The sequence below is a fragment of the Gymnogyps californianus genome, chromosome 16 (genome assembly GCF_018139145.2).
Source record: "Gymnogyps californianus isolate 813 chromosome 16, ASM1813914v2, whole genome shotgun sequence".
Lineage (NCBI taxonomy): Eukaryota > Metazoa > Chordata > Aves > Accipitriformes > Cathartidae > Gymnogyps > Gymnogyps californianus.
The window spans coordinates 14,136,288-14,163,834 of NC_059486.1; the positions used below are offsets into that span (position 1 = coordinate 14,136,288).

General features: G+C 36.9%; 2 protein-coding genes across 5 annotated transcripts in view; one reads left to right on the forward strand and one right to left on the reverse strand.

Moving 5' to 3' along the window:
• Positions 1-859: 859 nt before the first annotated feature.
• RSRC2 (arginine and serine rich coiled-coil 2) lies at positions 860-16,311 on the reverse strand. 4 transcript variants are annotated; one of them, XM_050906411.1, is made up of 10 exons: positions 16,243-16,311; positions 13,004-13,160; positions 12,355-12,398; positions 9,542-9,732; positions 8,255-8,398; positions 4,406-4,528; positions 4,230-4,309; positions 3,362-3,594; positions 2,046-2,135; positions 860-1,510 (listed from the first exon to the last, which is right to left on the reverse strand). In XM_050906411.1, the coding sequence occupies exons 1-10, from the start codon at positions 16,246-16,248 to the stop codon at positions 1,331-1,333; spliced, it is 1,248 nt and encodes a 415-aa protein (XP_050762368.1). In that variant the 5' UTR covers positions 16,249-16,311; the 3' UTR covers positions 860-1,330. The 4 variants fall into 4 exon arrangements, with proteins under 4 accessions (XP_050762368.1, XP_050762371.1, XP_050762369.1 ...); XM_050906414.1 differs by lacking the exon at positions 16,243-16,311 and adding an exon at positions 11,373-11,450 and having other exon boundaries at positions 9,542-9,754; positions 13,004-13,021; XM_050906412.1 differs by lacking the exon at positions 16,243-16,311 and having other exon boundaries at positions 9,542-9,754; positions 13,004-13,142.
• A 256-nt stretch (positions 16,312-16,567) lies between these two features.
• The window catches only part of KNTC1 (kinetochore associated 1), a 40,762-nt gene continuing 29,782 nt past the window's right edge, over positions 16,568-27,547 (forward strand). Inside the window, exons 1-21 of the mRNA XM_050906473.1 lie at positions 16,568-16,606; positions 16,958-17,095; positions 17,207-17,327; positions 17,737-17,852; positions 18,193-18,265; positions 18,908-18,985; positions 19,512-19,546; positions 19,779-19,889; positions 20,770-20,863; positions 21,215-21,267; positions 21,549-21,661; positions 22,377-22,431; positions 23,112-23,210; positions 24,321-24,364; positions 24,475-24,540; positions 24,640-24,715; positions 25,369-25,494; positions 25,588-25,677; positions 26,228-26,293; positions 26,792-26,853; positions 27,270-27,381. Of these exons, the coding sequence (XP_050762430.1) occupies positions 16,964-17,095; positions 17,207-17,327; positions 17,737-17,852; positions 18,193-18,265; positions 18,908-18,985; positions 19,512-19,546; positions 19,779-19,889; positions 20,770-20,863; positions 21,215-21,267; positions 21,549-21,661; positions 22,377-22,431; positions 23,112-23,210; positions 24,321-24,364; positions 24,475-24,540; positions 24,640-24,715; positions 25,369-25,494; positions 25,588-25,677; positions 26,228-26,293; positions 26,792-26,853; positions 27,270-27,381 (1,722 nt within the window). The 5' untranslated portion in view covers positions 16,568-16,606; positions 16,958-16,963. The remainder of the gene's footprint in view (positions 16,607-16,957; positions 17,096-17,206; positions 17,328-17,736; positions 17,853-18,192; positions 18,266-18,907; positions 18,986-19,511; positions 19,547-19,778; positions 19,890-20,769; positions 20,864-21,214; positions 21,268-21,548; positions 21,662-22,376; positions 22,432-23,111; positions 23,211-24,320; positions 24,365-24,474; positions 24,541-24,639; positions 24,716-25,368; positions 25,495-25,587; positions 25,678-26,227; positions 26,294-26,791; positions 26,854-27,269; positions 27,382-27,547) is intronic.

Here is a 27,547-nt window from a genome sequence, read left to right on the forward strand (position 1 = left end):
AGGAAGGGAGGGGCCTGGGGGGGGGGGGGGGGAAGCTGCCGAGGGGGGCAAAGGGCAGAAGGAGCCGCCGCTCGCAGCGGAAAGCGCCGGGCGGGCCCTTGCCCTATTGCGGAGCCGGAGGACCACAACTCCCAGCATGCAACGGCCGCAACCCGCCATGGCGGCGCCCGGCCGAGGGCACTGCGCCCACTGGGAGATGTAGTCTGCGCTCTGCGGGCGGGCGCGGTGCGTGCTGGGCGTTGAGCGGCGCACAGCACGCCGGGAGCGGTAGTTCTGCCGAGGGCGGGCGTTCCCAAAATGGGAGGCCGGCAGGTTTCTGGACAGACAAGACTCTCGCCTCCAGGAACCATCTGCTGCATCGCTCCTTTTTTTGTTGTTTCTGGGTTTTTTTTTTTTTCTTCCTCGGGGTGAGGGGTGGAGAGAAGAAGAGGGCGGCAGCAGGTTGCAGACAGGAGTATTTTTAAGTAGGCTGTCTGGAGTAAGGCCCCATCCAAACTGAGCCCGCTCCTGGTTAGGCACTGCCTCGTGCGTTTAACAGGCTCAGATACGGCATTCTGGTAAGACAAGCTTAAATAATCTACTACAAAAAGTTAAACACACTTTCCAGTACTTTTAAGTACTGAAGTATGAGCAAGGGGCTCCAACATCCTACCTTTCTCACCAATGGTTTGGTTATCCCTCTCTCTCTCTATTATAATTTGCAAGTATCAAATTGACCAAAAAAAAAAAAAAAAAAAAGAAAAAAAGAAAAGAAAAGAAAAACAAACACTATTTCTAACTTCAAGTTTTCCTGACAACTCTTAACTAGCTTCCTAACAGCTTGGCCCAAAAGACAACTTAATTAACATAAAGTAAGACCTTAGAGAAAAAAATGTCTTTATTATTAACCAGGGTTTTTTTTTTGCACTGGATTATGTGCCTATTGGCCCAGACCGCTAAATAACATCTACACAATGCTTCTTTCATGTTTCAAGAATTGGAAATAACTGTACAAGGTTAAAGTACAAAAGTACACAAGACAGTGGACACGAAATATCCATGTATGAGTTTATCCCATCTGCTGCTTGGTTTGAAAAGTAGAACTTTAACTAAAAAATACTGTCCTCCTATAGTTCTGTCAAGTTTAATGGAAGTGGGTATAACCTGATTACAACACTAACACCAGTATCACTGATCTGATATTTACAAAAAAATTGTATTTTTCAATAAATTAAAGTCAATGCAACACCCATGCAAGCTAGAATGCTAGCTTTTTGGTGAACAAGGACCCAACATTTGAACAAGAACCTTCCATAGTCCCAAACTTTAAAACTGCCTTTTTTTTTTTTCTTCAAACTGCATCCATTCCTCGCATTGAAGACGTAAACCCCAATCCCATTCCTCTTTGCGTATGAGTCTGTGATCTTGCCATTTCATACTGTGCATCTAGATTTCTGAAAACCTCTTCCTGTTGTTTCAGCGTTTTGTAACTCTCCTCATCAACGGAACTACAGCCAGCTTCATCCTCACTCTAGAAACCAGACAGAAGAGAACAAATATTAGCTGTGTAGGATGTGGTATTATCATATACTACAGGTGTCCTAAACGTAATAATTTTGCTTTGTTGTTTTCAAAAGCTAGTAAGAATTCAAGCATTTGGTTTTATGGCTGGAACATTCTAGTGTAGCTGTCCTCTCACTGCCAAGAAACATGTAGAAGCCTTCACCCAGTTCCTTTTTCTAACTCAGTCAAACAAATGCCTCCAATTACCTATCTATGCAAAGTAATACTGTTATCGCATTATGAATATTGGTTATGGTTACCACTCTTGTTACAGATCATAACAGCTGCCTTGTTAGCCAGAAACATAATGAAATTCTAGAATTTGATCTGAATTCAGATTTAGATGCTGCTTGTGAACTTTAATGAGAAATAACTAAAGTTCTTAACTACATCACATAGTATCAGGTTAACTTAACATCTTTACTTGTTAAGGTACACTTCAAAAAAAAAATCACTATCCTACAATTAATAATAAACTTGATTACACATTCAGAACTCTTTACCTTAATGCCCATGAGCTTTCTGAATTTGACATTTTGGTCCTTGTTTCCAAAATTTAATTTTTCCCATATTTCTGCAGACTGTGATTTATCCTGTACAAGTTAAAAAAAGATGTATCACCTTTTTACGTAAGTTTCCATTAATATCACAATACAGTAGCAAGTAGAAAAGCAGTATTAAAAACCAGCACATTGTGTAGCACTAGCACAGCTGGAAGTAAAAGGTTTCCAAGTCACGTCTGACATTCCTGCAGCATCCTCACAGAAACTCTTTGTGAGGGAAGTTTACTTAACCATAGGTTTCACAACAGAGGTATGTTCTTTACTTGGGTAGATTGCACGCATTTCCATAAAGTTTGGAAACCTTGTCAGAATGCATGCTTAAAGTGAATTATGGAAAAACGAATTTGCTTATTACAATTAATCAATACACAGCACAATTCAGGAAGAACTGCTTAGACAAGGTTCAGGTTTCTTCTTCCCTCCCTTTTGCCTCCTATCAATACCACATGAACCAGTTTCAGTTTTTCACATCTTATGAAACAGTCTGTGAAAAGCTAAGTGAGCTTGTTACATAGCAGACATACAATGATAATTAATGTAACAAACACACTTCCATACTAGCATATCGAAAGACAAAAATACAAATATTAAAGCACCAATTTTTCCATTGTATCAGCAGGCAAAACCTGTACTCCAATCCAGTGACTTTCTGAAAAAGCAACTGCCACAGGAGCCTGTTTTATTTGGTGCCCTATACTTCACTAGTTGCAAGAGCATTTATTTGACACAGCATAAAAGTCTGAAGGCTTATCTGCATTTATAACTTTTGTTAGTAATGCATTACTCTGCTCCTGAAAAGTTACTAGCAAGGCTTGCAGACTTGTTTTTGAAGTCTGGAATTGGACAGGACAAAATAATCAAATGAGAAATCTCTACAGTCACAGAAAGGAGTGGTCAATTATAGCTTCTATAGCTTAGCCATCACCGTTCAGTAAGAAGAGACCATCTGCATTTGACATTTAGTTGCAAGTTGTAGGCAAACTAACAAAAGTAACATTAAGATCCAATTATACCTCTTAAGTTTTATGACCTGAGGGGTTTTCCTAAGGCTTGCGTCACAACCATTTGTCATTGAAGGTCTAGTTATCTTAGTTGTTTCGCTCCTAAAGTTTTACCTTAGGTTGCTGTTAATAAGGAACTTTGTAACAGGTATGACAGTAATTTTGCTGGAAATAACGTTAATAAGCATCCTTAAACTGTCTGAGTGCAAGATGTTTCCAAACAACTTTTATGAAAGTAAGAAAAGACAACATTACCCCTTCCTTTTTGCCTTGCCAAAGCATCTTCCGCTTTTTCTCTTGCTCAGCAAATTTCATTGGATTCACTGCTGCTGGGTTATAATAGCTAGGTACAGCTATTCCAGTCTCTGCTAGTGCTTTTGCTTGTAGTGCTGCCATTTGAGCTGCCATTGCTATTTGAGGAGTTACTTGTGTTCCCGATGCCAGAAGAGCGGCAACATTAATAACAGAACCTCCAGTGGCTGCAGCCGCTGAAGAAGAAAGGTAACTTGCTATCAGACAGTAAGTTCAGACTTTTTTGGGGAAAAAAAACCAAAAAACCCCCCCAAAACACCAAAAAACCAAACAAACAAAAAACAAAACAAAAACCCCAAACACTTCCCTTCATCAGAAATAAGTTGAAAATGTCCGAATAACAAATGCATGATAAAATACATGTTATTTGCAAATTAAGAAACAAGTCTCCAATAGCTTTAGTAAACCAGAACTAAAAGTGAAACTAATGTACCTCATGCTTCTAAATACCCCTGAGCTTGTAACAGCTTTCAAACTCTTGCTTAATGATGCATAAAGGAAGGGTCTAGTGACCATCACAAAATCATTTACTAGCCTAACAGACAACATTTCTGTTGCATACTCAGTAAGTGATAAGAAATCCTGATCGGTTTTGTCGGAGCTTTATGTTTGTTTGGGGTTTGTTTTGGTTTTGTTTTTTCAAATGTTTCCTAGTTTTGTTGTGGTTCTTATATATGGACCAAGTTAACAATTATACAAAGAAAGACAACCTGCACATCCGTTGGACAGGACTGTAACACTCAGCACATGAGTCTACACTATCTTCCACTCACACTATTGTTTAGGAATTAATATAATATACATGGACTACCTGCAGCCATTTCCTGTTGCTTCTGTTTTTCAACCATTTCTTTCTCTCTCTGTTCTTGCAGTTTCTTTGCTCTTTCCAGTCTAGAAGTACATGAGAATAAAAATATTTAGACATGCAAAATCAACAGCAGCAGCTTATTTATGTCACATATCATCAAAATCATAACAATTTCTGACCTTCTGGCTAATGCTTCCTGTGCATCCATAGCTGTATTTCGTCCCCGAAAAGGTGGCGGACTCGGACTCCGGCTATGACTCCTGCTGAACCTTCGGGGCTTTTCAATTCTTTTCTTTCGCTCTCTGCAACCAAATTTAACAGAGTTGCTAAAACAATGCAGGTACATATATACCTTAACATTTCATAAAGTATTTGATCACAACTCTGAAAAATTGCTTAATGATTAATCTGGAGAGCTCTCGAGAGCTCATGAGAGCTTTCACAGAGATTATACTAGAACAGTGTAACAGTCACACTTGCCTTGTAACAAGACAGAGCTAAAACTGAAGCGTTCCAACTGCGAGATGTAACAGAATGTGTAATTCTGGGTATTCATTTACCCTCTTATACTTAGTGTTTAGAACAAATAGATCTGCTCTAGAGATTTACATTCTAAAACCTGACAAGAAAAAAAATTGTCTAACTTTTGGTAAAGTCAACTGCAAGAAAACTGTAAAATGGATCAAGTTACAAGAGTGCTTTAAAACCACAGACCTCACAGCACTATAATTATGTTAAAAATGAGCATTTTGAAGAGGCCCGATGTAAAAACTGGAATAATACTCAAGGAAATTACTATTTCTCTCCCCTCTGTACACTCTTCACTAAATGTGCTTTGGATAACTGTTTGAGGGAGGCTGTCAAGCTAAATGGGAGAGCTGATTTAACACATGTGATTTGTCTCAGGTTTGCTCTTGAGAAGGACAGTACTGCGCAGAGAACTATGAAGCATGCATTATCTGGAGCCTGTCAGTCTGAAAAGAATCCAGTTAAAATGCATTTTTAAGCAAAATGCCAAAACATTCAGTTCAATTCTCCTTTAGTAACCTTCTCCCCATCTCCTCCCAAGCAGAAGTCATTCTTATGACATATATATCCGGTCCCAGCTAAGCAACAGCCACTCAAAATACACATACAAAGTACTATCAGCAGTATTTCTCTTTGCCAGGATCATTAATATCTACATTACAAGAGATAAAGTTTATCCCTGTTTAAGCCTCTAACACTGATGTTTTAAACAAAGAAGTCAGATACTGGAAGTGTCCAACAAAGCTTAAATTACAGGAGATACCACTCACATTTTCCCCAGATTTGCCATAAACAGTAAGTTGAGATGCACAAAGATATTTCTGCAATTTTATACTTAAATGTTATTATCAACCATTTGAGATAACAGCTAACTTGACAACAGCCACTTTAAATGGCATTCAGATATTCTGTTTCTTCTGTTTGCAACTTGGGCAGCATCTACAAACATCATGAAACGTAGACCGAAGTTACAAAAAGAGATCCTTGTTTACATGACAAATCTGGTAGAATACAAAGGAGGCAAGACTTATCTTTTCATAGAAGATGACAAGATGCAGATTCAGGCACTGGGAAGTGACAGATCTGCATTCCTGAGATAAGATGTAATGCATGTTTCAAAGATACCTTCATTTTTCCCGTGCTGACTATTGTAGTTTGGTCTTGTCTTTGGTCTGATGCTTTATTGCACTGGTAAACATCAAGGAAATAAATATTTGAGCTTTTGTATATAAGTATTTCCATTTGAAACAAGCAGATGGTGTCATGTTTTCGACCTAGCATTTAATCAGAGCAATGCCACAAAAGAACTGCCGGGAGGGTCTACACGCTCACAGAACAAACAGATCAGTTTAAATGCTAGTGAGGACAGATCACCTGAAAATGGGAGCTTGAGATTATGCAAAGAACCATCAAGAGAAGGTCAAGCTCTACTACTTACAAATGCTTCTGTCATAGCCTGTTAACTGTAACACACCAAATACTGCATTTCATGAACGAGGGAATTCATTTCACAGTTGAGTTTTAACAGGGTAGGTTTCCACATCATGTTTATCTGGCTTGTGAAGTTTTCCTTGAGGCTTGCCCCATAACTCTCTTTCCAAAGGCTTCACCTGGGCCCAGAACTTGAAGTGTTTTAGCTACTGTTAAAAAAGGCTTATGCCTCACTTATTTTCCTTCTCTAGGATTTGCGAGACAAAAACAGTACTTAAAAGAAATGGATTTTTGCAGTATGTCCATCACTATCCAACAAGGCATGTTTCCAGTTGAAGAAATTCCTAAGCTCCCTTACTTTTTCCTCCCACATTTGCTGTTCTGTTTTAGGTAACTTGAATTCCACTGCAAAAGCAAAAAACTATTCTGGGATGTGAAGATGTTCAAAGTGACTTTTAAAAACTGTAAGTGCACATCATCTATAATAACTGAAAATAATGGGGAACTGAAGCCTTACACATCATGCCAAAGGTGGCTTACATACCATTAAATGCAAGTAACATGTATACCAATTGAAGACCCAGCTCTACTCACCCCAGCTGAAAGTTTGGTAGAAAGTGCGTGCCAAAATAAAATATGACACAAACCATGTAATTCAACTAGTTCTTCAGAAAGAAGTCTTCTTAACAGTTTCACAAGTGATGTTGTAGCATTACACGAGTGTGCTATATTCTTAAGTCTCCAATGATCCACCGTAATGTTGAGTAGTCATAACCAACTTCTACACCCTTTAAATATGCAATTTAAAATACTCTAGTGAAAATACTACTAAGTGAACTGGAACACTGGCAACATTTTCTTGGGAGCTCTGAAGGGACACCAATTTGCATTCCAAGTACTTGTTTTACTTTAAACAAGTAGGAGGGAAAACACACAACTGTAGTAGTTATTAAGTCATATTTCAGCTTACTCATTCAGAAAATCCTACAGGGCATTAAGAATGCAAAGGTGACACATACAAGTAAGACTCAGAACTCTACACCAAAATACTGATTCATCAGTATTGGAAAACATCAACTTCTGTACAGTGATGAAAACCTCAACTCTAGCATATTCCAGGTGAGGCATGGATCTCAACTCTGTCAAACAGACCCAAAATAAGCCAGTATGTGTCTCGCTAGAGTGTTTCAGTCTGTACTTCTAGAATTTTAAGTTTAAGGAAGAAATGGAAGCACCCAAGATAGGGAGAAAAATTAACATGATAAATATTCTCCGGTTAACTTGACAAAAAGGAGTTGGTAATAACTAACACAGAATAGTACATTCAGATCAGAAGTAGTCCATCTGACTCAGAATTCACCTTAACACTACACTAACTGTGCTAGTTCACAGACAAGACAAATTTTTACATGAACTTTGTGGAGGTGATCAGGATTAGCTTCTGATCAGTGTGTCTGCTCTGACACCCAGTGATTCCCAGTTAATCTTCCCTTTTATGATATATACACAAACAAAGAGAGCTAAATACAATAGTATTTTTAAAGTAGTGCTTTGCTAACCACACTACTCTTGTATCAAACACAAGAAAGGGTTCGTTGTACCTTATTCTTCAGTTTTTCCTCACTTAAATATCATTTAAATATCCTATTTAAAATAGTAAATTCAGTTGTGGTATAAGAAACCAAAAAGAGCTTGAACTGTGGTAATCATTACAACTCAAAATATTAAGTTATTTACTTTCCTTCTACTTTATCAGTCAAAAGTTCTAAAATGGTAGTTTTATAAGATACCCACAAAATAACTAGTTAAGCATTTCTAATTGCTAACAGAAATCATGCTATGAAAAGCTGAGAATCTGAGACACTTAAGCTGTCTAGGACAAATGTTTCTGTAAGTGTACGCAAACCAGTCATTAACCCACTGTATCAATACAGCTGAGAAAAAGCCAAACACAAGTAGTTACACTGAACAGACATTAACTGGCAAACCCATCATTCTTCTATACATCAGCCTGCCACAGAACATTCAACCAAACACCACCACTAAGCATATACAGAAGTTACACTTACCTGCTTCTGCTCCTAGTTCTGCTTTTACTTCTACTTCTATGTCTGTGTCTAGATCTTGATCTAGAACGAGATCTTATACGTCGTTTTCTCTCTCTGCTGCGAGATCGGGATTTTTTCCTATCACGACTTCTACTACGATGACGTCTGAAACACATGTCCCAAATTCTTACATATATTCTCGTGTTTAAATTCAGCTTCTACTTAGGACTTACATACAGGTTTGTCACCACAGGACAAAATGCATCAGGCAGGGTGGGGAGACTGCAAACTACACACGGAAGAGTTCATGCCTGGAACAGTTCAAGTTGTAAGACTAGGAGATGAAATGGGAAAGGAACCAAACACTACCACCAGCCACAACAGACAAGTGAGTTACACAGAGTTTACATAAACAATCATACTCATCAATATAGCTATTTTTAGTTGTTCATTAAAGTGTACATCTCAAAACAAATACTCAGCCAAACCAATCTGATGCAGGAGCCTTAAATTCAAGGCAACAAAATTCTCCTCCTCATGATATTCACAGAATCATAAAATGGTTTGGGTTGGAAGGGAACTTAAAGATCATCTAGTTCCAACCCCCTGCCATGGGCAGGGACACCTTCCACTAGACCAGGTTGCTCAAAGCCCCATCCAATCTGGCCTTGAGTATTCCAATACCTTAGGGAAGAGATGCCCAAATTTCAGCTTGTGAGTCACACACAGTCCCTCAGCGTATCATTAGCTGAAGCATGTGCCTTGCTATCATGTTTGCTACAGATCCTTCAGCGATGAGCAGAGCTGGCTGAAAAGTTCTGCTGGCAGCAACCTGTTTGTCTCCAGCAATTCTCCTACCATGAGTGTGCTAGGTGGCCTACCATGCAAGGAGGCTTAGACAGCATTGTCTCTGGATAAGCTCTTGATTTAGGAGGTAAAAAGCCATGACATTGATAAGGTGTATTTTCTTTCCCGTCGCTGACAACAGGGAATTTTTAACACACTCTGTTTATAAATTTTCTATACTCTGTATACTAGTTATAAACATGAGACAGATCACCTATATAAAGCCTTAGAGATATTTTGTACTTTTACTCAGAACCAAGCTGAAAAAAACAAAGTAGCAGCAAATGCACTACCCAATGAAAACTGAAACATGCAATATAAACTGATGCTTTAGAGTTAAATTAGGCCAGTAATATAATTGAGCTGTACTTCAGAAGTCTACACAAATTCCAAACACTTTTTGGAAAAACATTTGCTTTTGCAAATGCACTTAAAAAAGAATAATCACGTAGAACAACTTACCTTTCACGAGACCTGGATCTTGAATGACTCCTCCCTCTTGATGATTTTCTCTCTTTGCGTTTATGTCTATCCTCACCATTTTCAGATGAATTTAGGCTATCTCTTCCCTTGTCAGAAGAATGTTCTTTGTCATTGTGGTCTTCAGATTTGTGCTTCTTGGAGGACTTCTCTTTGGATTCATGTCTTCTTGCCTGTTTTAAGAAGAAGTTGGTTCTTTCAGGAAAATAGTGCAACAAAGAGAGTTAGTATGGGTATCAGAAGATAAAAAATGATAAGTTGTGATGCAACATTAGTAACCTTAGGAGTGTGACTCAATCATGAGTGATGGCTATTTTACCTAATGCCACCAACTACCCAAAGTTGCAAATGCACACTATAATTTTTCCCCTTTTTCCCTCCTCCCCACTGTCTAAAGGATTTCTAAAGCATCCATCAAGGTATCTTTACAGTGTTTCCATATAAGAGTTCACAGCATTGTAACAAAAACAACTGTCATTCTCAGTTACTGTCTCCATTCCAAACACATAAGTACCTATCTTTAAGTACCTGACAATTTATGAACATGTATATATACACACACACTCACATTTGTAGTGAATATTTAATATTTGCCTAAGCCTACCATGTAGAAAGTTACTAAAATCCATACATAGTTACAGACATACTATTTTACTTTTAGAACTAAAACAATTTTCTATCCATCATTAGATAATTAATTTTTAGAGCAAAACTCTCCTCAGTCAGTAACTTCCAACAGTTTTTAAAAAGCAAAGTAGTAAGTTACACAAGTTTTAAATACTAGAAATGGGATGTCAACCAACATGCATCACTCTGAGACTCCCACAGTAGTTTTAAATTAAAGATATGCTGCTCCACTATACTGCAATTTCTTCCTGCAGTGCCTCTTAAAAAAAGATTCCTTTTTATAGCCGCAATGCCAAAAATACTTAGCAAGGTCAGGCCTGATTTTTGCCAGTGTTTTCCTTAGAGACTAAGTCATGACATCAACACCTTTTCCTAATATATCCAGTTTATTTTGAAATCTTTCTAGCAAAAAAGCATAGCCCACTTAAGTCTTACGTTTAAATGTTTCGTTTCCAGTCACAATTTAAGCATGATACATTCATTTTAGACTAAAACCCAATTCTTCAGAGGTTTTTTTTTTTGCTTATCTAAATCTGTTAACTACTCATAAAACTTTTCCTATAATCCTAACTCTCTCTCAAAAGAAACAAGTCTGGAGAAGATGCTTTAATTAGCTTATACCCACTTATCCAAGCCTTTCTAACTCCTTATTAATATATATCCATTTCTAAATATATTTGATTATAGTTCTTCAAGTATACAATAATGTTATTTTCCCTGCTTTTACAGTATTTTATTCTTAACTCCTTGAATAATCAGTTGTTACATAAAAACACATCTGAGATGTTACCCATACATTAATTTTAAGCATGTATTTACATAAGTAGTTGTTCTGATATACGTATTAAAAATAATTACTAATACTCAGTATTTAGTCTACAGACAAAGAGCTTAATCTTGCAAATGAATGAAAACAGTAAGTCTACTGTGGGACATTATTCCTCATCTGTTCACTCTGTGAAACTTAGAAATTGCTAAATAAATTGTGTAAGATTAGATCCAACAGCATGACAAAACACTGGACATAATTTTAAACAAGGACTTTTTTTTTAAACATTAAAAAGAGATTTTTTTTTTTTTAAATCACGTCTTCCAGGCACACACTTAGTAATAAACCACCATTATATCCCATAACGGATTTAAGATATTTTTAAGGGAAATATGAGTTTGAATGACTAATAGTTACCTTATCATGAAGTAGGCTTATAATTTTGCTATCTGAGTCTGCAGCGTCTTCAGTTCAGTCTCTTCGCGCATTAGCACGCTGAGTATGATTTATTATAGAAATGTTATCATGTGAGCTAAACAATATATTCAATTTCACAAAAACTCTCCTAGATTATTTTTCTTTTCCTTTTTTTTTTTTCCTCCTTTTTTAAACAGAGCTTCCATTGGAATGGGGGAAGGAGAAGTTCCTGACCCGGCTTAAGAGTTAAAAAGTCCCTCATCTGACCCAGCCTGCTATTGCCCCACATGGCTTAAGCTTCTTTGTGACTATTTCGATGCTTGTAGTTTGCTCGTTTCATCTCTTCTCTGGTGTGTAAGCCAGTTATTTTCAAGGTATTATTGATGCTGTCTCTTCTCACTCCCCGATATACACACACACATATTTATTTACTTAAAAAACAGAGACAGCTCTCTGAAATTTTTGCTGCTACTGTCATGTTTCCAGCTGACTCAGCTTGTTTGTCAAGCTATGACAGTCTTTACAATTAAAGGATGCAATAAACAGAGCTCAGTCAGGTGGGGAATTATTTTTAATATACTTAAGTAGATGGGTATGTATCACTGAAAGTCCTGAACATTGGCCAGGAATAAAGTCACCCAAGGCTTTCGGTTAATGGAAGCTCTGTGAAAGTCATCAAGAACACCATTCTACTTCTCCACATGAATTCTTTCTTTTGGCTGTTTCCACAAAAAAAAAAAAAAGAAATTAAGTTACTAGTTTCTGAAAGCATCTTTCTATAAAACTATTACCTTGTCAACATGATGGCTGCAATCATGCTTCACTATGAAAGGATCTCCATATCCATTTTTAAGCTTAAAGTTTCCAATTTCTTGTACTTACCATAAAGTCATTTATATAGGTTTACACATATGTGCATTACTACAAGATAGTTTTTAAGATGTATTGTACAATTACCTAAACGCTACAAAGTGTTAATTACCTCTTTGCTTCTGCTCCGGCTTCTGTGTTTTCTTCCTTCAGTATCTGGAGAAGAAAACATTTATTGTTATTTACCAAGTTAAAGAGAAGATCAGCTGGCTATAATCTTTCTAGTTCCTTTCAGTTATTCCACCCCACAAAGTCAAGAATAGAGATTTAGAAAACAAACAGCACTGTCTACTGCAGAAAGTAAACTCTTGCTCTTATTCCCAGTTCTTTGTTTGCATTTATTTAAGCTCTGACAGTGAAAAACTAGCCAATGTCATACTCCAGTCACATTCTTCAGCCAGGTAACCTTATTTTTGTTACAACCATGCAAAAGTATCCCAGTCTAAGAATATTTAATTAAAAGGAAGACAAAGTAGTATGGATTTCTGTTTGGTGTTGTCCCCTGTCCCTGTCCCCCCCCACCATCACCTGAACATTCACAAGACCTCTTTCCTTAGCTCTTCTATCATTAAAATTGAAAAGTTTCAATATAACACATTTAAGATACAAAACCAAAATCAGTAGCTTCATTTTTTCCCAATTCTAACAAGTTACTAGAGCTAAGTCTGTATATTTTTTCCAAAACAGCTTCAAAGAGATTTCAGTTCTACAGGCATACACTAGAACATTACTAAGCAACTTTGCTTATATGAAGACCATACCTGACTTCCGTCTTCTTTCCCTTGACCGTGAGCGTGATCTTGAATAATGATGCTTTGATGTTCTGGGAGAACTAGAGGCATCTGATTGTTCCTTTTTTTTCTCTCTTTCTGGAGAGGACTTTTCTGGGGCTACTCCATCTCGTTCTGTATCACTACCCTACACATGAGGACAGAATGTTTAAAAACCAAAAACTTAGGACTGAAAAACAAGAAAAACTATTTACTTAGTACTTCCTCTGAAGACGCACTTAAAATTATTTTCTGTAAAGACAGTCTTGTGAGTAGCCAGCCCATTATTAGTTAGGCAATAGCTTGACAGACTTGCAGTGAACTGTGTAACTGCATACAGATTGATTTTTCAAGACTTCATTAAGAGAGAACTAATATATAGTAACATTTTGCTGTCCCACTACATTAGACTGCACTTTACTTTTTCCATGTGCTTTTGAGAGTATCAGTAAGATGAAACTCTGATCCACAGTTTTCTCTAAATGGTGGTGTTTGTAGATCAATTACCTTTTAACCATTTACATGACTAAGATTACTTAAGGTCAATGCTGTCCCAACAGATCTAAGTCTCCTCACAAGTTAGGGCATTAGTGAGGCATAGCACAAAATCCCCACAGTATTTTGAAGTACGGAATGAACTTTGAAGAGAAATGAAATGAGGTATATTGTATTAGTGTTAGAGAGCTAACTCCTGAGTAAGGAAAAACTTCAAACAGCATGTCTATGCAAAAATGTGTATTTGTATGAGAGTACATACAGGTCACATCCACTTGTCCCAACAATTTCTGTATCACATTTTTCTTAGATGACAAAACCCAAGATGTTCCCTCCATTCCTTCTAAACCTTGACCTAGGAGGACTAAACCCTGAAACTTATCTTGTGTAGAGCAGTCAAGACTGCTTTGTGATTCAATGCTGGGAGAAGTAAATGTGTACAACCAGTGTACAATGCAATGAAAGGAACAGAATGGAAAAAGTACACACTGAAAAGGTGAATGTGCTTTCATTAATGCCTTTACAGATTCATTGGTCTCTCCTGATCATGTAAATGGCAGTCATAATCAAACCTTCTGAACATTGTGCGGCTGCAGAAGATTTCACATAAGGCCCAGAAATGCTATTCATGAAGATATTCTAGTGCAGCAGAGGATTCAAACTTGCATGGTTTTCTACCAGCTGCAGTTTTATTTGCAAACTGAACAAGACATGTGAAAACCTCTCAAATGCTGATTTATATTCATTACTTTGAAAACAAAGCAGGTAGTTTCTCTTAAACCACAACAGATATTACAGATTGTCATTAATACGTTATGTATTAATGGTAGACTTTCTTCATAACGTGCTACAGGTAAATCTTTGGTTTTATATTTCAGCTACTAGTGTTTAGTCTGCCCAATTCTTTCTTAATTTGCATCTGTACAAAGATACATCTATAGTAAAATCACTTTAAGAGTGAGAGATAAAGCAGCTGTTCAATTCTCGATTCGCATGGTATATCGATATCTAGTTCAAAACACACCAGCATATGGACAAGAGCACTGACCGCTTAAGACTGCATCAGCAGCAGAGCTTTAACTACAGTCTCAGTGACACTTCTGAATACTATTGATACACCACCCACCATCCTGAAAACTTTAGACCATTAGATAAAGAGTAGGAACTGACTGCCCTATTTGTGATCTTAGCCATCACAATCCTTGGCATTCCACATCTAGCAATCATCTGCTCATCTACACTTCCCCCCCTTCTACTCAGCCCCTCCCTTCTTCTAAGGGTTCCAAATCTAAGGTTTCCAAAAGACTCCGCTAGAAGAAGTTTCAAAGGAATTTTGAGATTTCTATAAATTTACATTTCTAAGTTACTTGAAAAGGAGAATACCAGCTAACAGTCTAAGTTAACTGGGTTTTTAAACATAGTATCCAACTGAAATTGAGCCCACTGTCACATTTTCCAAGGCTACCAGTCTCATTATTTACACACATTGCTGCTCATTAATGCCCTTGTGCACTACACCTTGGAGAAATCTCTCAGCTCTACAAAAATAGACAGCAAAAAAAGGCTGACAGACTTCAATGAGACTATTCTCAGTACTTAAAAGTACATGTGGATTGGCTACAGGCTGTTTCATTGAACAAGCCCCTCACCTACTGCTTTAGAGGAACCTCAAAGATAGTGCCTATAATCTAGGTGCAAAACTACAAGTCCATAAGTCTTCAAGTCCTTTTAAATTTATTTTTAAAATACCTTTACCTTTAAGAAAAATTTATCTTATTCCTAACAGGCTAAGTTATATAAACCGAAAAAGCATCATTAAAAAAAATGGATTAATTTTCTCCAGAAGTTTATGGTTCTCTTGAAAGTTTGATCAGTGGTGAAACAGAACAAGACAAAAACTTAAAATACCAGATTAAACACCACAAAGTACTTAAAGTCAACTCTGAAGAGTTTTATCACTTTAGAGTCTGGTTTGTTTGGGCTTTTTTGCACTCAAGACTATTTAATAACTTTTGAAAAAAATTAACCACATCGGCTTTGATAACTACTCTTATTGGTTCTTCAACTCAATTACGGGTCAAACACCTTTGGATGTTACCAGGCCACACAAATTTTAAAAGAGAATAAAGCTACACTCTTAGGCCGTGTATGAACATAAAGGACAGTGCTAACTACAGCACAGGTGTTTCCTATCGATTTTAACCATAAAAACAGGAAAATGGGGGCAAATAATCACTAAGTGCAAGAAAATGCTGAAAATAGCAAGCCTATGACCAAACACAAAGAAAAACAACAGGACAGGGAAAGCCCCATGAACGAAAACTGAGCATGGCCCAACCGCCAAATCGATCCCCTCTTACTTCCCTCCCAGGAAACCTGCGCCCTACAGTCCCTCTGAGAAACGCCTGCTCCTATAGCCACACCACTTCTCCCCCCGGCCAGGAAACCATAGGGCCTCGGTCACAAGGCCTCTTCACTTCTTTCCAAGCCCAAAGAAATGAAACAGAAACTTCTGGAAACAGGGAGAGAAGTAATGGGTGAAAAGCGGCCACCTCCTCCCTGAGGCCCATCATGGCGCCGGCAAGCGAAGGAGCGGCGGGCGCCATTTTGTCTCTCCGCGCACACGGCTTCCCGACCCAGCCCTCCCCATCTCACACGCTCTTCCCTCCCGCCCCGCGGCAGCCCCCTTCCCAATTCGGCTCCCTCTAAAAATCCCGCCAGCGAACACCACCTACCGCCATGACCGAACGCCCGGGACGTCGCTCCCCCTCAACGACTCCTCACAAGGGGCTCAACCTCCCTCAGCAGCCGCGGCCGTAGCGCTCGCGAACCGAGGCGACACGCCCCGCCCTCCCTCTCCCTTCAGGCGCCCGGATGTAACCATGGGGCGGGGGATAGGCGGCAGGGAGCGAGGGAGCCGCGGAGCATTCTGGGGGCGGAGAGGGATTAGGTGGTGTCCTAGCAACGGTGCCGTTCGCGTTTGGAGGAAGTTTGTCCCAGGCTGCGACCCGTAGCGGTAGCCGGGGCTCCCGCCAATTTGAAAGCCTGAAGCGGCTGAGGGAGCGCGGTAGCGGTTTGTCACCGGCCTCCGGGGCCGCGGTGAGGAGATGGGAGGGCGGGTCGCGGTCCCTGTGGGCAGGGGTGTCCGCTGCGTGGCGGGCAGGGCTCTCTGACACTGGGTTTCGTTCAGCCTCGGGCGCGAAACCTGTCCTCGCCAAGCTGCGTTCAGTCGGGCCCGCTGGGGACATCAGCTGGGAGCCACATTGCTCTTGCAACTTAACTTTGTCTTTTCTAAACACGCAGTTTTATGCCTTTAGGAGGCTTATTGTACTACCCTTCCTCCTAGACGCAGAATCACGATAGGATAATAAAATCAATAATTTGTGTGTGGTCATATAACTTTTTTAAAGCTCTCTGCTTTACAGCATGTTCCTTAAATGTTTATCATAGGTAAACATGTGGAATGATATTGAACTTCTCGCAAATGATGACACAGGGAGTGAGCAGCTCCCTGTAGGTTTAGGACACGAATGTGGAACTGCATTGTACCAAGTGGATACGCTACTTCAAATCACATCTTCAGAAAAGGTAGAATTCATCAAAGCTGTGTTGTTCTTTTTCTTAGTAATTACCAGAGCTTCTTTGTCATATTTTCTAAAGTGTCTCAGTTATTATATATAACAACGTTTTTGTTCTTAGGTCTCCGTTAATCCGCAGTTGTATGCATGCAACTCAAGGGATGGCAGTATTATTGTTGTCGACAGATCGGTGGCACTTCTTGACAGCACTGGGCAGTCTCTTCAGATGCACATTCAGTTTGGTAAGTTCATTCCTTTGGAATTCCACTGGAAGTTAAAACTGACTTTTAAAATATATATGTTAGGTTTACATAGGAAAATATAGCAAGTATCTTGCTTATCTAACTAGCCTGTAAAAGGAAGTATTGTAATAAATACCTAAGTAATAAAAAGTGATTGCTGATTCTGCATACAATTAACTAAGTATTTCTGTACAATTTAATTAGAACGCTTGCTCACTTTTCACTGAAATGGGAATAATGGATACCAAAACCACTCCCTGTATGCCCTTTCCTGTACTTTGTTTAATCAAAATAAATTATTTTGAAGAAATCTGGGCACTGTATTGTCCAATTCCTGTGTTTCAAATATTAATGTCTATTAATAAAAAACAAATCTTAATATTTGACATTTTGCCATGGAACTTTTCAGATACTAATGTGGATGTAGTTGGTATGTGTCAAGAAAAACAATTTCTTGTGGTTGGTGAGAGAAGTGGCAATTTCCATCTTATTCACATACCATCAAAACAAACCTTGCTAACCAAGGTACAGTAATTTTTCTATTCTAATTTTGCTGAAAACCTTTTGTTCTCAGAATTTCTTTAGTTGTTTTTTTCTTTCTTCTAAATATCAAAATATAAACATTCTTCTGTTTTGAACACATCTTCTGGTTTGAACAAACAAACAGATTAAAGGGACACTTTTGTTCCCATAAGTAACAAATAAGCAAAATATATTTAGGAATTGCATGTATAAATAAGAATCAGTTCTTCATGAAAGAAAAAAGTTTAAAGTTTGAATTGATGATCAGTATTTCCAATTTTTTTTTTCCCCAAATAAAATACAGAATAATATTCTAGTAGTCTTTATGTTGATTCTATTTTAGATTTTGGTTGAAAAATCTTCAAGTGAAAAGACTTATTTAAATCTCTTTATTGAAAAAGATAATGCAGATGCAGGTAAGAATTCCCCCCCCCCCCCCCCCCCCGCCCCGCCTTGTCTCAATTTTTGTGATTTTATTCCCCTTTAATATCTCTCAGGGAAAGAGACTACAAAACAAATAATCAGATACAGCTTTACTTTGCATTGTACACATTAAATGCACTTTTCTTAATGCTTTCCTGTAAAGATATTTAGCTCTCATTAATTATTTTACGAATGTCATAGAAAACAACAAACATTCAGAACTCAATACCTCTTTCTTTTGAGACTCTGCTTAACATATGAAAATGCTCAAAAAGGAAAGATTCCTTCTCTCTCCTTCTTCTATCAGACTTCTGATTTTAGTAGTTCCTGTTCTTCCATAAGCTCCCAGTCTCGTTCTGTCACAATATAATGTATTTAAATGTAGTTTTGTCATGAAAACAGAATTTGCAGTCTGATGGATGCATACACAAATCATAATTTCAAACAAAACTCTAAGATGTACAAACTTATCCTACTCTCTGTTGAAGGTGACAAAATTTTTGTTTAAAAATAGTCTAATCTATTGCTCAGATTATTTTTTTGTCAGTTATTTCACTGTCCTATTCATAAGCCAGTAGTCTCTTTAAGGTTATTGAATATTTAAGTTTGAAATATTTGTATCGGATTTTTTTTAGGTGGTTATCATATGTTCATTCTCACAAGCAGTGGATTCTTCTGCATTATGTGTCTCCCACTTGCTAAAACGCAGGAAGGTAGGATGATCCACAAACCACTTGGGATTTCCATTTGAACAGGAAGAGCTGTATTAAAAAAGCTTTTCCATGCATCTTTCTAATGGGAATGAGATATTGAGCTGGGATTTTCTATGTAAACTTCGTTGGTTTTTAAAGGGAAACCGATATACAACCAGTTCTGTAATAAAATTATTTTCGTATTCTTCCAATAATTCCTTTAGCGCTTATTTCTCTGAGTGACTGCTTTTGAGAGAGTAGTGAATACTATGTAGCAGGATTTTAAGCTAGAATCAGTCTTAACTGTACTGAAGAATATTGGGAATAATTTAAATTTTTAATGCTGTATTAGTTATTACTTAATTTTCTGTAACTCAATACTGTGATCAATAGAAACAGACCCTGTCAAAGATCCTGGCTAAAGTGTTTTGCAGCACAGTCAGGTTAGGATTAAACTATCCTGTATAACATTTAGTGGCTTTTTTCAATCTTGAAAAAGTTTATTTGACACTGATTTTTTTTTTTTTTTGTATTTTTTTTAATGTAGCAATTGACAAGATGGATATGATTACGGCAAAGAAAGTAAGAAATACCTGCTAACTTGTAACATATGTGTTAAGTGCAAAGTTTGTAACAAAACTTTGCTCTACATTTCATTGACTACTTACCAGTTTATTATTACAACTCATAATTGTGATTATTACTTTTTCTGTACATGGAGAAGTGAGCAGTTCAAGGTTTTATCCACTGATTGTATAAACAACTTTTTTTCTTCCCCTTTTGTTTGCTTTCCCTTCATCTTTCACCCCACAAGTTGCAAGGACAGATAAAGACAGCTTTCATTTCCACAGAAGAGTATCACAACCTCGGCTGTCAGAATTTTGTGATAAGTAACTCAGTGAACAAAATCCATTTGATAACTGGGGTAAGTACTAAGAATTGTTAAGTGATCAGCAATGGCATTTTTTGATCTGCAACAAAATTTATCTCTAGCTGGTTGAAAAAGATGATAAACTTTTTATACTACGACTTTTTGTCTTTCATTTCCATCACTGTAAATTTAAAGGTTATCAGTTGCGCAGTCTGTCCGTAGTTTTTCTCGTAGGGAAATAACTGTCGTCATTTCAGAACTTGCCCTGTTATGATGGATGGGGGGAAAATATTTTCACCCTGGTTGCATGACCTTAGTACCTCATTGTGGTTCCTAGCCTGTACAGGCTAGTCTATTTATAGTCTCGTCCTTGAGCTCAGAGACAAAGCCAAAGTTGGCAAGAGTCATCCAATCAGGTTCACATTCAACAAAGGCTTGCCAAAGTAACAATTAAGGTCCCAATTCAACAAAGCCCTTAAGCATGAATTAAGTACAGGAACTAATAAAAAAATAAAAATATAGACATTTTGAAATGTTATTTTGGACTAGAAACCAGTTTTCTGAGTTGATTGACTGAAGCCTGTTGAATTCAATGGGATTTTTCTCAGTAGGTGCAGTGTACGTTTCATTCAGGTTTTATGTTCTATAAGAATGGCAAGTGGATGTTTTGTAATAGGGCATGTTTTAAGAAGAGCCAAAAATGTTTGGGGATGCTGACTGTAGTAAAGGCCAGTCTTGAAATGAGAAAGGAAAAAGGCTAAATTAAAAAAAAAAAATAATTATTTATTGTATGAACATTGACATTCACTGGGAATAAAGTTTGTTTTGCAGCTTTCCAAGTGTTTTGAGAAGTTAAAGATCAATTGAAGAATCACACCTGTCAATGGCCAAATTTCTAATGTATAACCCCATTTTACTTTGCCTTTACTAATAGGGTAAAGGCGATTATGTACTCTCCAAATGGGAGGTAGACACTACCAATAACCTGGTGTCTGTTCGAAGTTTTGCTGATTCAAGTCTGATCAAAGGTAAAGAAGAGGGTTTTTTTCTTTTTATAGACAAGTGTAGAATTCATATTTAATTGCAGAAAATACTAAGACGTTTTCAGTTATTTAATTGTTTTTAGTAAATACATGTATACCAAATGGAACACTTCTTGTAAAGGAACAACCAAAACCTGTGCTTCAAAATTGTTGAGTTTAACTTTGATACATAAATCACAATTCTGTGTAAGCTAAACTTTTCACAGACCTAGGAAGTTCCATGAGGTTAAACATCTGTAGGTTTCCAATGCTTGGTTGTGCATTTTAATACATTTTTGCTCCAAATACATTTCTCAAGAAAAATAATAAATTTATGTGACTATGGATATTTTTTAGATGCAGCAAAACTTCAAGTTCTTGACAATCTGCTGTTTGTGTTAGATACAGAGGTATGTGTAATGATTTGGTTTAGTCTTTGTTTTACAACGTTCTTGACCTAGCTTATAAAAATATTTTTTAAAGTAATATCTTTAAAATATGTTTCTATAAAATAAAGATGCTTCTATTTACAGAGGATCTTGATCTTACTGTGGTTTTTTTATTCTACTCCTAGTCATTATTTAAGCTATGTAATGTATTAATATTCTGCTCAACAAAGACAAAAAATATCTTCTATGAAGAAAATATGAAATCCATATCTGTTGTTTTGTTGTTGTTTTTTTAAATCTAGAATATCTTAAGCATGTGGGATGTTTATTCTCTTACTCTAATTTGGGATTGGCCTTTAATACATATTGAAGAATTTCTTCTAAGTACAGAGTCAGATTCTTCTCCAGTCATATGGTAAGTAAAGCGTTATAGCACCAATTCTGAAAAGTGAAAAGTTGTTTATCGTTACAGGAAGTGTGCCACAAACACTTGATTTTCTGTGGTAGTGAATTTTTAGAAATCTTTGTTGAAATCTTTCTAGTCAGTAGGACAAAATAATTGGATTGTAGATATCCTTAGCTCTGTGTTGTAGAAAAGAAGTCGGCGCTTTCTGCTTTTCCTTGGTTTATCTGTTGTTTCTGCTAAGGAATCTTGCATGTAACATGTATCATTTAGGAAATGCTTGTCTAAAATAAGGTGTATAATATGGCGTACAAGTCTGATGTTATAAAAAAGCTGATCTGTCTTTCGGATAGATAAATAGAAAGATCTTCATTCTGCAGATGGAGAAGCCAAAATCTGGAGATGCATGTATTGGTTAAAATGCAAAAGAATTTAATGGCAATTAAGATTAGAAGACAAGACTCTTGGCTCTTTCCATTGCTCTGTGCCAGTTTAAAAAAATAAGAATCAGATCCATTTGAAAAGCTTAAAAAATGTCAGAAGCTAAATGTATGTCCTCTACATACTAAAACACTGTTATTTTTGGGTGCACTATGGGGTTTTAAAATGTACTAGTTTCCATGGAAAACTCAGTTTTCTAAAACTCAGAAGCAAGAATATTTCGCAGTTTTAACATAAGATTTATACAGTATATCTTGCTTTCTTTTTTCTCTTTCTTGTTCTGTAGGCAAGGGCTTGCCAATCTTAAACTGATAGTCATGACAATACCGGATAACAAACAGGTATAATATCTTTATCTGTGTTCTGTTCCTCAATTGTTATGCAGTCACTCACAGAAAAAAGGAGGGGGGGAGCGAAAGAAAAGAAAAGGAGATGGCTAAATATTTGGAGCAGACAGTATTCTCAGGAGCTCAAAGTCAAAACTGAAATGTGACAATCTATATATTAGGTTATAGCAAGTGAGGGACTATTGTGATGTCTTATGGTGGTGACCAGGGCAAGCTGCCCTGCTGTTTGGGTTTTTCATGGATTGTTTGGGGTTTGTTTGCTTTTTTTAATGGTAGGCAGATAGGGGAGAGCAGCAAAATTTACTATTGTCTTACATACCTTCATGGATTTCTTTAGAGCAGTATCTGCTCCATGTACAGTCAGTATCTACCTCCAAGTGCAGTCAGTGGAGTTAACTGAAATAGAATACTAGGATGAACATTATACAATTTTTTAAATGAAACCAGTCTAATTATATATAATAGGCCTATATATAGAGGCAACATCTAAAACTTCATTAAACTTTCTCAAATTGTAGAGATCTGCTTTTTCATAAAAACTTATAAAAATAGTGTCTTCCATCTAACTCCATAAGAATCCAGAAATGAGTCTGCAAACATCACTCTGTCACCAGTGTATGAGAGAAAAACATTTCTGACTTGTTTGTTTGTTTGTTTTCCCCTTTTTTTCATAGATGAGAAGTCTCATGGTTTTTGCATTGCCCACTATGCAACCGCTCTATTCTTTGGAAGTATCTGTTGTTTCTTCACTTGTTCAAAGTGGGATTGGCACAGTATGTTTAGATTTTTTTGTTGTTGTTGCTGTTGTTGTTCTTTGAAGAAACATAGTTGTCTTAATAGGTATAATTATTAAAGAGGGTACTGTGTTATTCTTGTTAAATTAGAACCAATTTGTGGTAGAAACTGTGCAGGAACTCTACAAAGAAAGATTAAATGATGTCCCCAAAGGATGGAGAAAAAGATACAGTATATAGTAAACTGAACAGTTTATTTCTAGGCCCAGGTCTATTGCAATGTTTAATACTACTGCCAGTTGTTCTTGCTGCTGTTACAGCTAAAAGCTGTATGAAGTTTTAAGTTCTTTTAGCATAGAAGAATGCTCTGGGTTTATTTGGGGTTTTTTTAAGTTTAGCTGAGAGAACTACTTCTTTTACTGTTTAAACTGCTTCCTTATAAAGATTTTAAAAAAAGAAGGTCAAAAAAGACGGTGAGAACTTTATGAATTAGGAATGTTGTAAAGACTGGTGAGGTGGAGTGGGTATGTGAGAGGATACCAAGTCAGAAGTCTAAGCAGTGGCTCTTCATTGGAATCGTGAAAGTGAATGTAGTAAGCTCTGGATCTGATATACAATAAAATGCAAAGCTGATGAAATTGCTTGCCTTGTATGAAGCACTTGGCAGAAAAGATCATATATGCAGCTACATAGTGGAGAAAATAATGGCTAATATATCCCTTTTTTTTGATCTGAGATGATAAAGTCAAGGTGGGAAATGCCAAGGCATATATTGCCTTTGTGGAATGTAGCACAGAGATCAGATTCTAAAAGATGTGAAGATGGATACAGTGTGACCTGCTTATGGCTTGGACAAAAGGAGAGTGTAATTTTGAGAGGCTGATTCACTCATGTGGAGGGTGTACTGATGGTAATTCAACTGGGATAGCAGGGTGGTTTCAGTCTGTTCAGTTAAGGCCCTCAGAAATTTTAGACGGTGGAAACTATCCAGGAAATAACATCATAAGCATTTAAAAAACCCAACAAACTTATCTGAGAGAAAAGCAGTAGTTTGTTTCTAGATGAAGAAACACTTAATGCATTACAGTTGTGCTTTCTTATGACTGATTTCCCTTACCACCTAATGATTTCTGTTATTGCATGCTACAGGATACCATATACTTCTTGGAAGGAATTAATGAAAAACATCAGATGTAAGATGTTTTGTTTCTTACTAGATCATTATTATATAAAAATGGCAGATGACTACTACATATAGTTGTTTCATAGTTGATAAACTCACATAGTTCCCTCTCATCCTCAGACCCTCTGAAGGCCCAGTTTCTATTGTTGTGATGAGAAGTTTAACTGAAGCCTTGCCGGAAAATAGGTACTAGTTTCTGTGAAACACTATTTTATTATTTTATTTTTTCATCTGTGGTTTGGCACTTATATTGAAGTAGTATACTTTACTTTATTTCACCCCTAGACTAAGTCGCTTACTTCACAAACACAAATTCACTGAAGCAGAGAATTTTGCTATTCAGTTTGGACTAGATGTTGAGGTAAGTTGTCCGTTCTTGATAAATACATTTGGAGATTAATTAGTATAACTGAACTTATGAGTAAGGTTCTTTCCCTATAGTCCAACAGAAAGTATTAAAAATATTACAAATATAGTCGAATGTTACCTTACAAAGCAACTCTCTGTACTTGAATGCTGATTCAAAATTAGACGACTACATGGTGAACTATGTTTTTATTTACAATAACTAACAAACCTTGCAATGAGAAGTGGTGCAGAAGTACATCTTCTGATCAAAATAAGCGCTGCTGGATCAGGAGAAGGCACATTTGTCCCTTTAAGCAGCAGGAAACAGTGTTGCTAAAAAAAAAAGAATTTTCACATGCATTTATTAACACGTAGTCTGGCTTCATTAACTGATTTATTCAAATAATGCAATTTAAATGTTCCCTCTGCTTTTTTGTTTTGTTTTGTTTTTTTAAATAAAAAAGCAGGCTTAGCTGGTGAGATAAAAAGATACCACAATTGTTAGGGACTAATTGGTAATCCATTTCTGTAATGAAATCATTAAATATACATGGACACACTTTATCTCAAAACCATTGTGAACGGCAGCGTAGAGTTTTCAGTTGAAGACTGCATAAAACTTAATTGCATCAAACTGAAAACGGTGTTTCTTTTTTTTTTAAACAGCTTGTATACAAAGTGAAAGCAAACACTATTTTAGAGAAACTGGCTTCAGCTTCTGTTGGGAGTTACGGTCACGAAGTCTGGCTGGATCTTGTGAATGAAGCCAAAGAAAATTTGCAAAAAATTCAGGTATGTTTTTATTTCTACCCTCTTTCTCTAATAAAGTAATTCAAATTCTAAAGGAGCTTGGAATTAATTTCAATTGGTTCCTTATGCAAACAGGATAGCCAATTTGTTGTGGATTACTGCATAAATGCTCCATGGCCACTGTATGAAACCACTCAAGAAATGTTGAACTACGCTAAAGTCAGAGTAAGGGATTTTATTTGTTTAAATTGCTTGTACTTGTCCATTCCTATTACATGCTTCTGTACACCTTGAGAGGGGGGACATCTTCAAACCAGTTACAGTCATTCAACAAGTAAATGTGTTATAAATTGTATGTTGCCAAACGTGAAGAAGAAGCAAGGCTTGTTCCAACCTCATTCTTGCTGTTGCTTAAGGGCAAAAAAAGAGCTTATAGTTTTATTTTCACATCAGAAAGCAGGTTTTAGTTTTGAGTAGTAGTCTTTTTAAGTACCTTTTAAATATTAATTTTAGGACTAAAAGCTCCAAATATGTCACCTTTTTTGTTTTCATTATTTTAGTCTTTCCTGCCTTATCAAACAGAATCAGGTACATATTATCTGTCTGATCCTGCATACATGTAGAAATCCAATCAGAGTCTAACATTGTAAAATAAAGACTCCAGTTTACAGAGGTACTAAGTTTTTGCTTGTGTCTTTATTAACTTTGTAGTACTGTCTGGCAAGTTCTGCATGTACTGAGTTGTCAGCCAAACCATTTCATGTATTTGTTTCAGATCTTGAAGAAAGATGATAGAACCATTACCCCATCATCTGATGGGGCTCCGGTATCCATAACTGAGGTGAGGACAAACTTCTTGGCCCTGCAGTATCATATGATAAACAATTATGATGTAGAGTTTTAAAAACTGTACTACTGTTGAACTTTTTAAAAGTCTAAACAAGATTATATTTTATAGTATGAAAGAGAACCACAGTAATGACAGGTTTCAGAAATAAGCGATTCCTTCAGTCATAGAAAGCTTCATTTTCAGATGCTCCAGAAATTGAAGGAAGAAGCTTTCTTAAGTGCTTTTAGGTATTTAATTTTGTTTCTTATTTAGTCCTGTTGTATACTGGATATGCCTCATCCGCCTTCAAGGAGAATCAGTGTAAAGTGTTTACACAATTGAAATTTTGGATTAATGCTTTATTGAACAAACTTATATATGTAATGAACTGAAATTCTTGAAAAGTCTTTATTTTCCTCCATTCTTCCTCTTTGTGATGGTTATTCTAACCATGTAATATCGCTGTTTGGTAAGCCAAATATTAACCTTAAATCTCTTGTCTGCATTCAGGTATTGAGAGCTCAGGCAAGGCTTACAACTTTCTATGGAGCTTTTGGACTAGAGAAATTCAGGTTTGTTTCTGTTTGTTCGTTAAGATTTAAAGTAAATTTAGTTGTAATGGTTAACTATGTGCCGTTGAAATTAAGATTATTATTTTTTTTTAAATTTGAGTTCATTAAACTTTGAACCCTTCCTTCTCTTCCTGAAGTTTCCCATCCTCTACTGTGGAGAAGGGAGAATGCAGAGAGGTTGAGTCTTCCTATATGTTGAAAACATATATTATCTGTTGCACATGCACTATCTTGTATAGATTTTTTTGTTTAATGTGTATAGGAGGGGGTGTGATTTTATGCATGCACAATCTAACACGACTGTTGTCTCTTACAGCATATAGTACTAGCTAGAAAAGGTTTGAGGTTCTTCCCCCCCAACTCCTTTAATATTGACATATAACAATAACAGTTTCCTTTCCTCCTCTCACTTCTAGTGGTATTGCTTGGACAGAATTCTTGAATAATGAAGACATTTTCAAGAATATCCTTTTTCAGCTAGAAGAAGGAAATTTGTCTTGTGCACAGTACCTCTGGCTTAGGCATCAGGTGAGATGGCATAGACATCTCTTTGGTATTTATGGAGGATGTTAAGTCTCTTAAATTTTCCAGCCTTATTTAATAGAATCAGACCAATGCAGTTACGAAACAGCTCCTCAAAGAACCAAAGGTCTATGGCAGAATCTCATCTATTATCACAATGATTACCTGTTCA

Excerpts from the sequence above, each read along its gene's own strand:
- RSRC2 (XM_050906411.1), bottom strand. Across the intron at positions 9,733-12,354 it reads GCCGGAGCAGAAGCAAAGAG|GCAAGAAGACATGAATCCAA; the intron begins GTAATTAACACT and ends TTCTTAAAACAG. Across the intron at positions 2,136-3,361 it reads GGCAAGGCAAAAAGGAAGGG|GATAAATCACAGTCTGCAGA; the intron begins GTAATGTTGTCT and ends TAACTTGTACAG.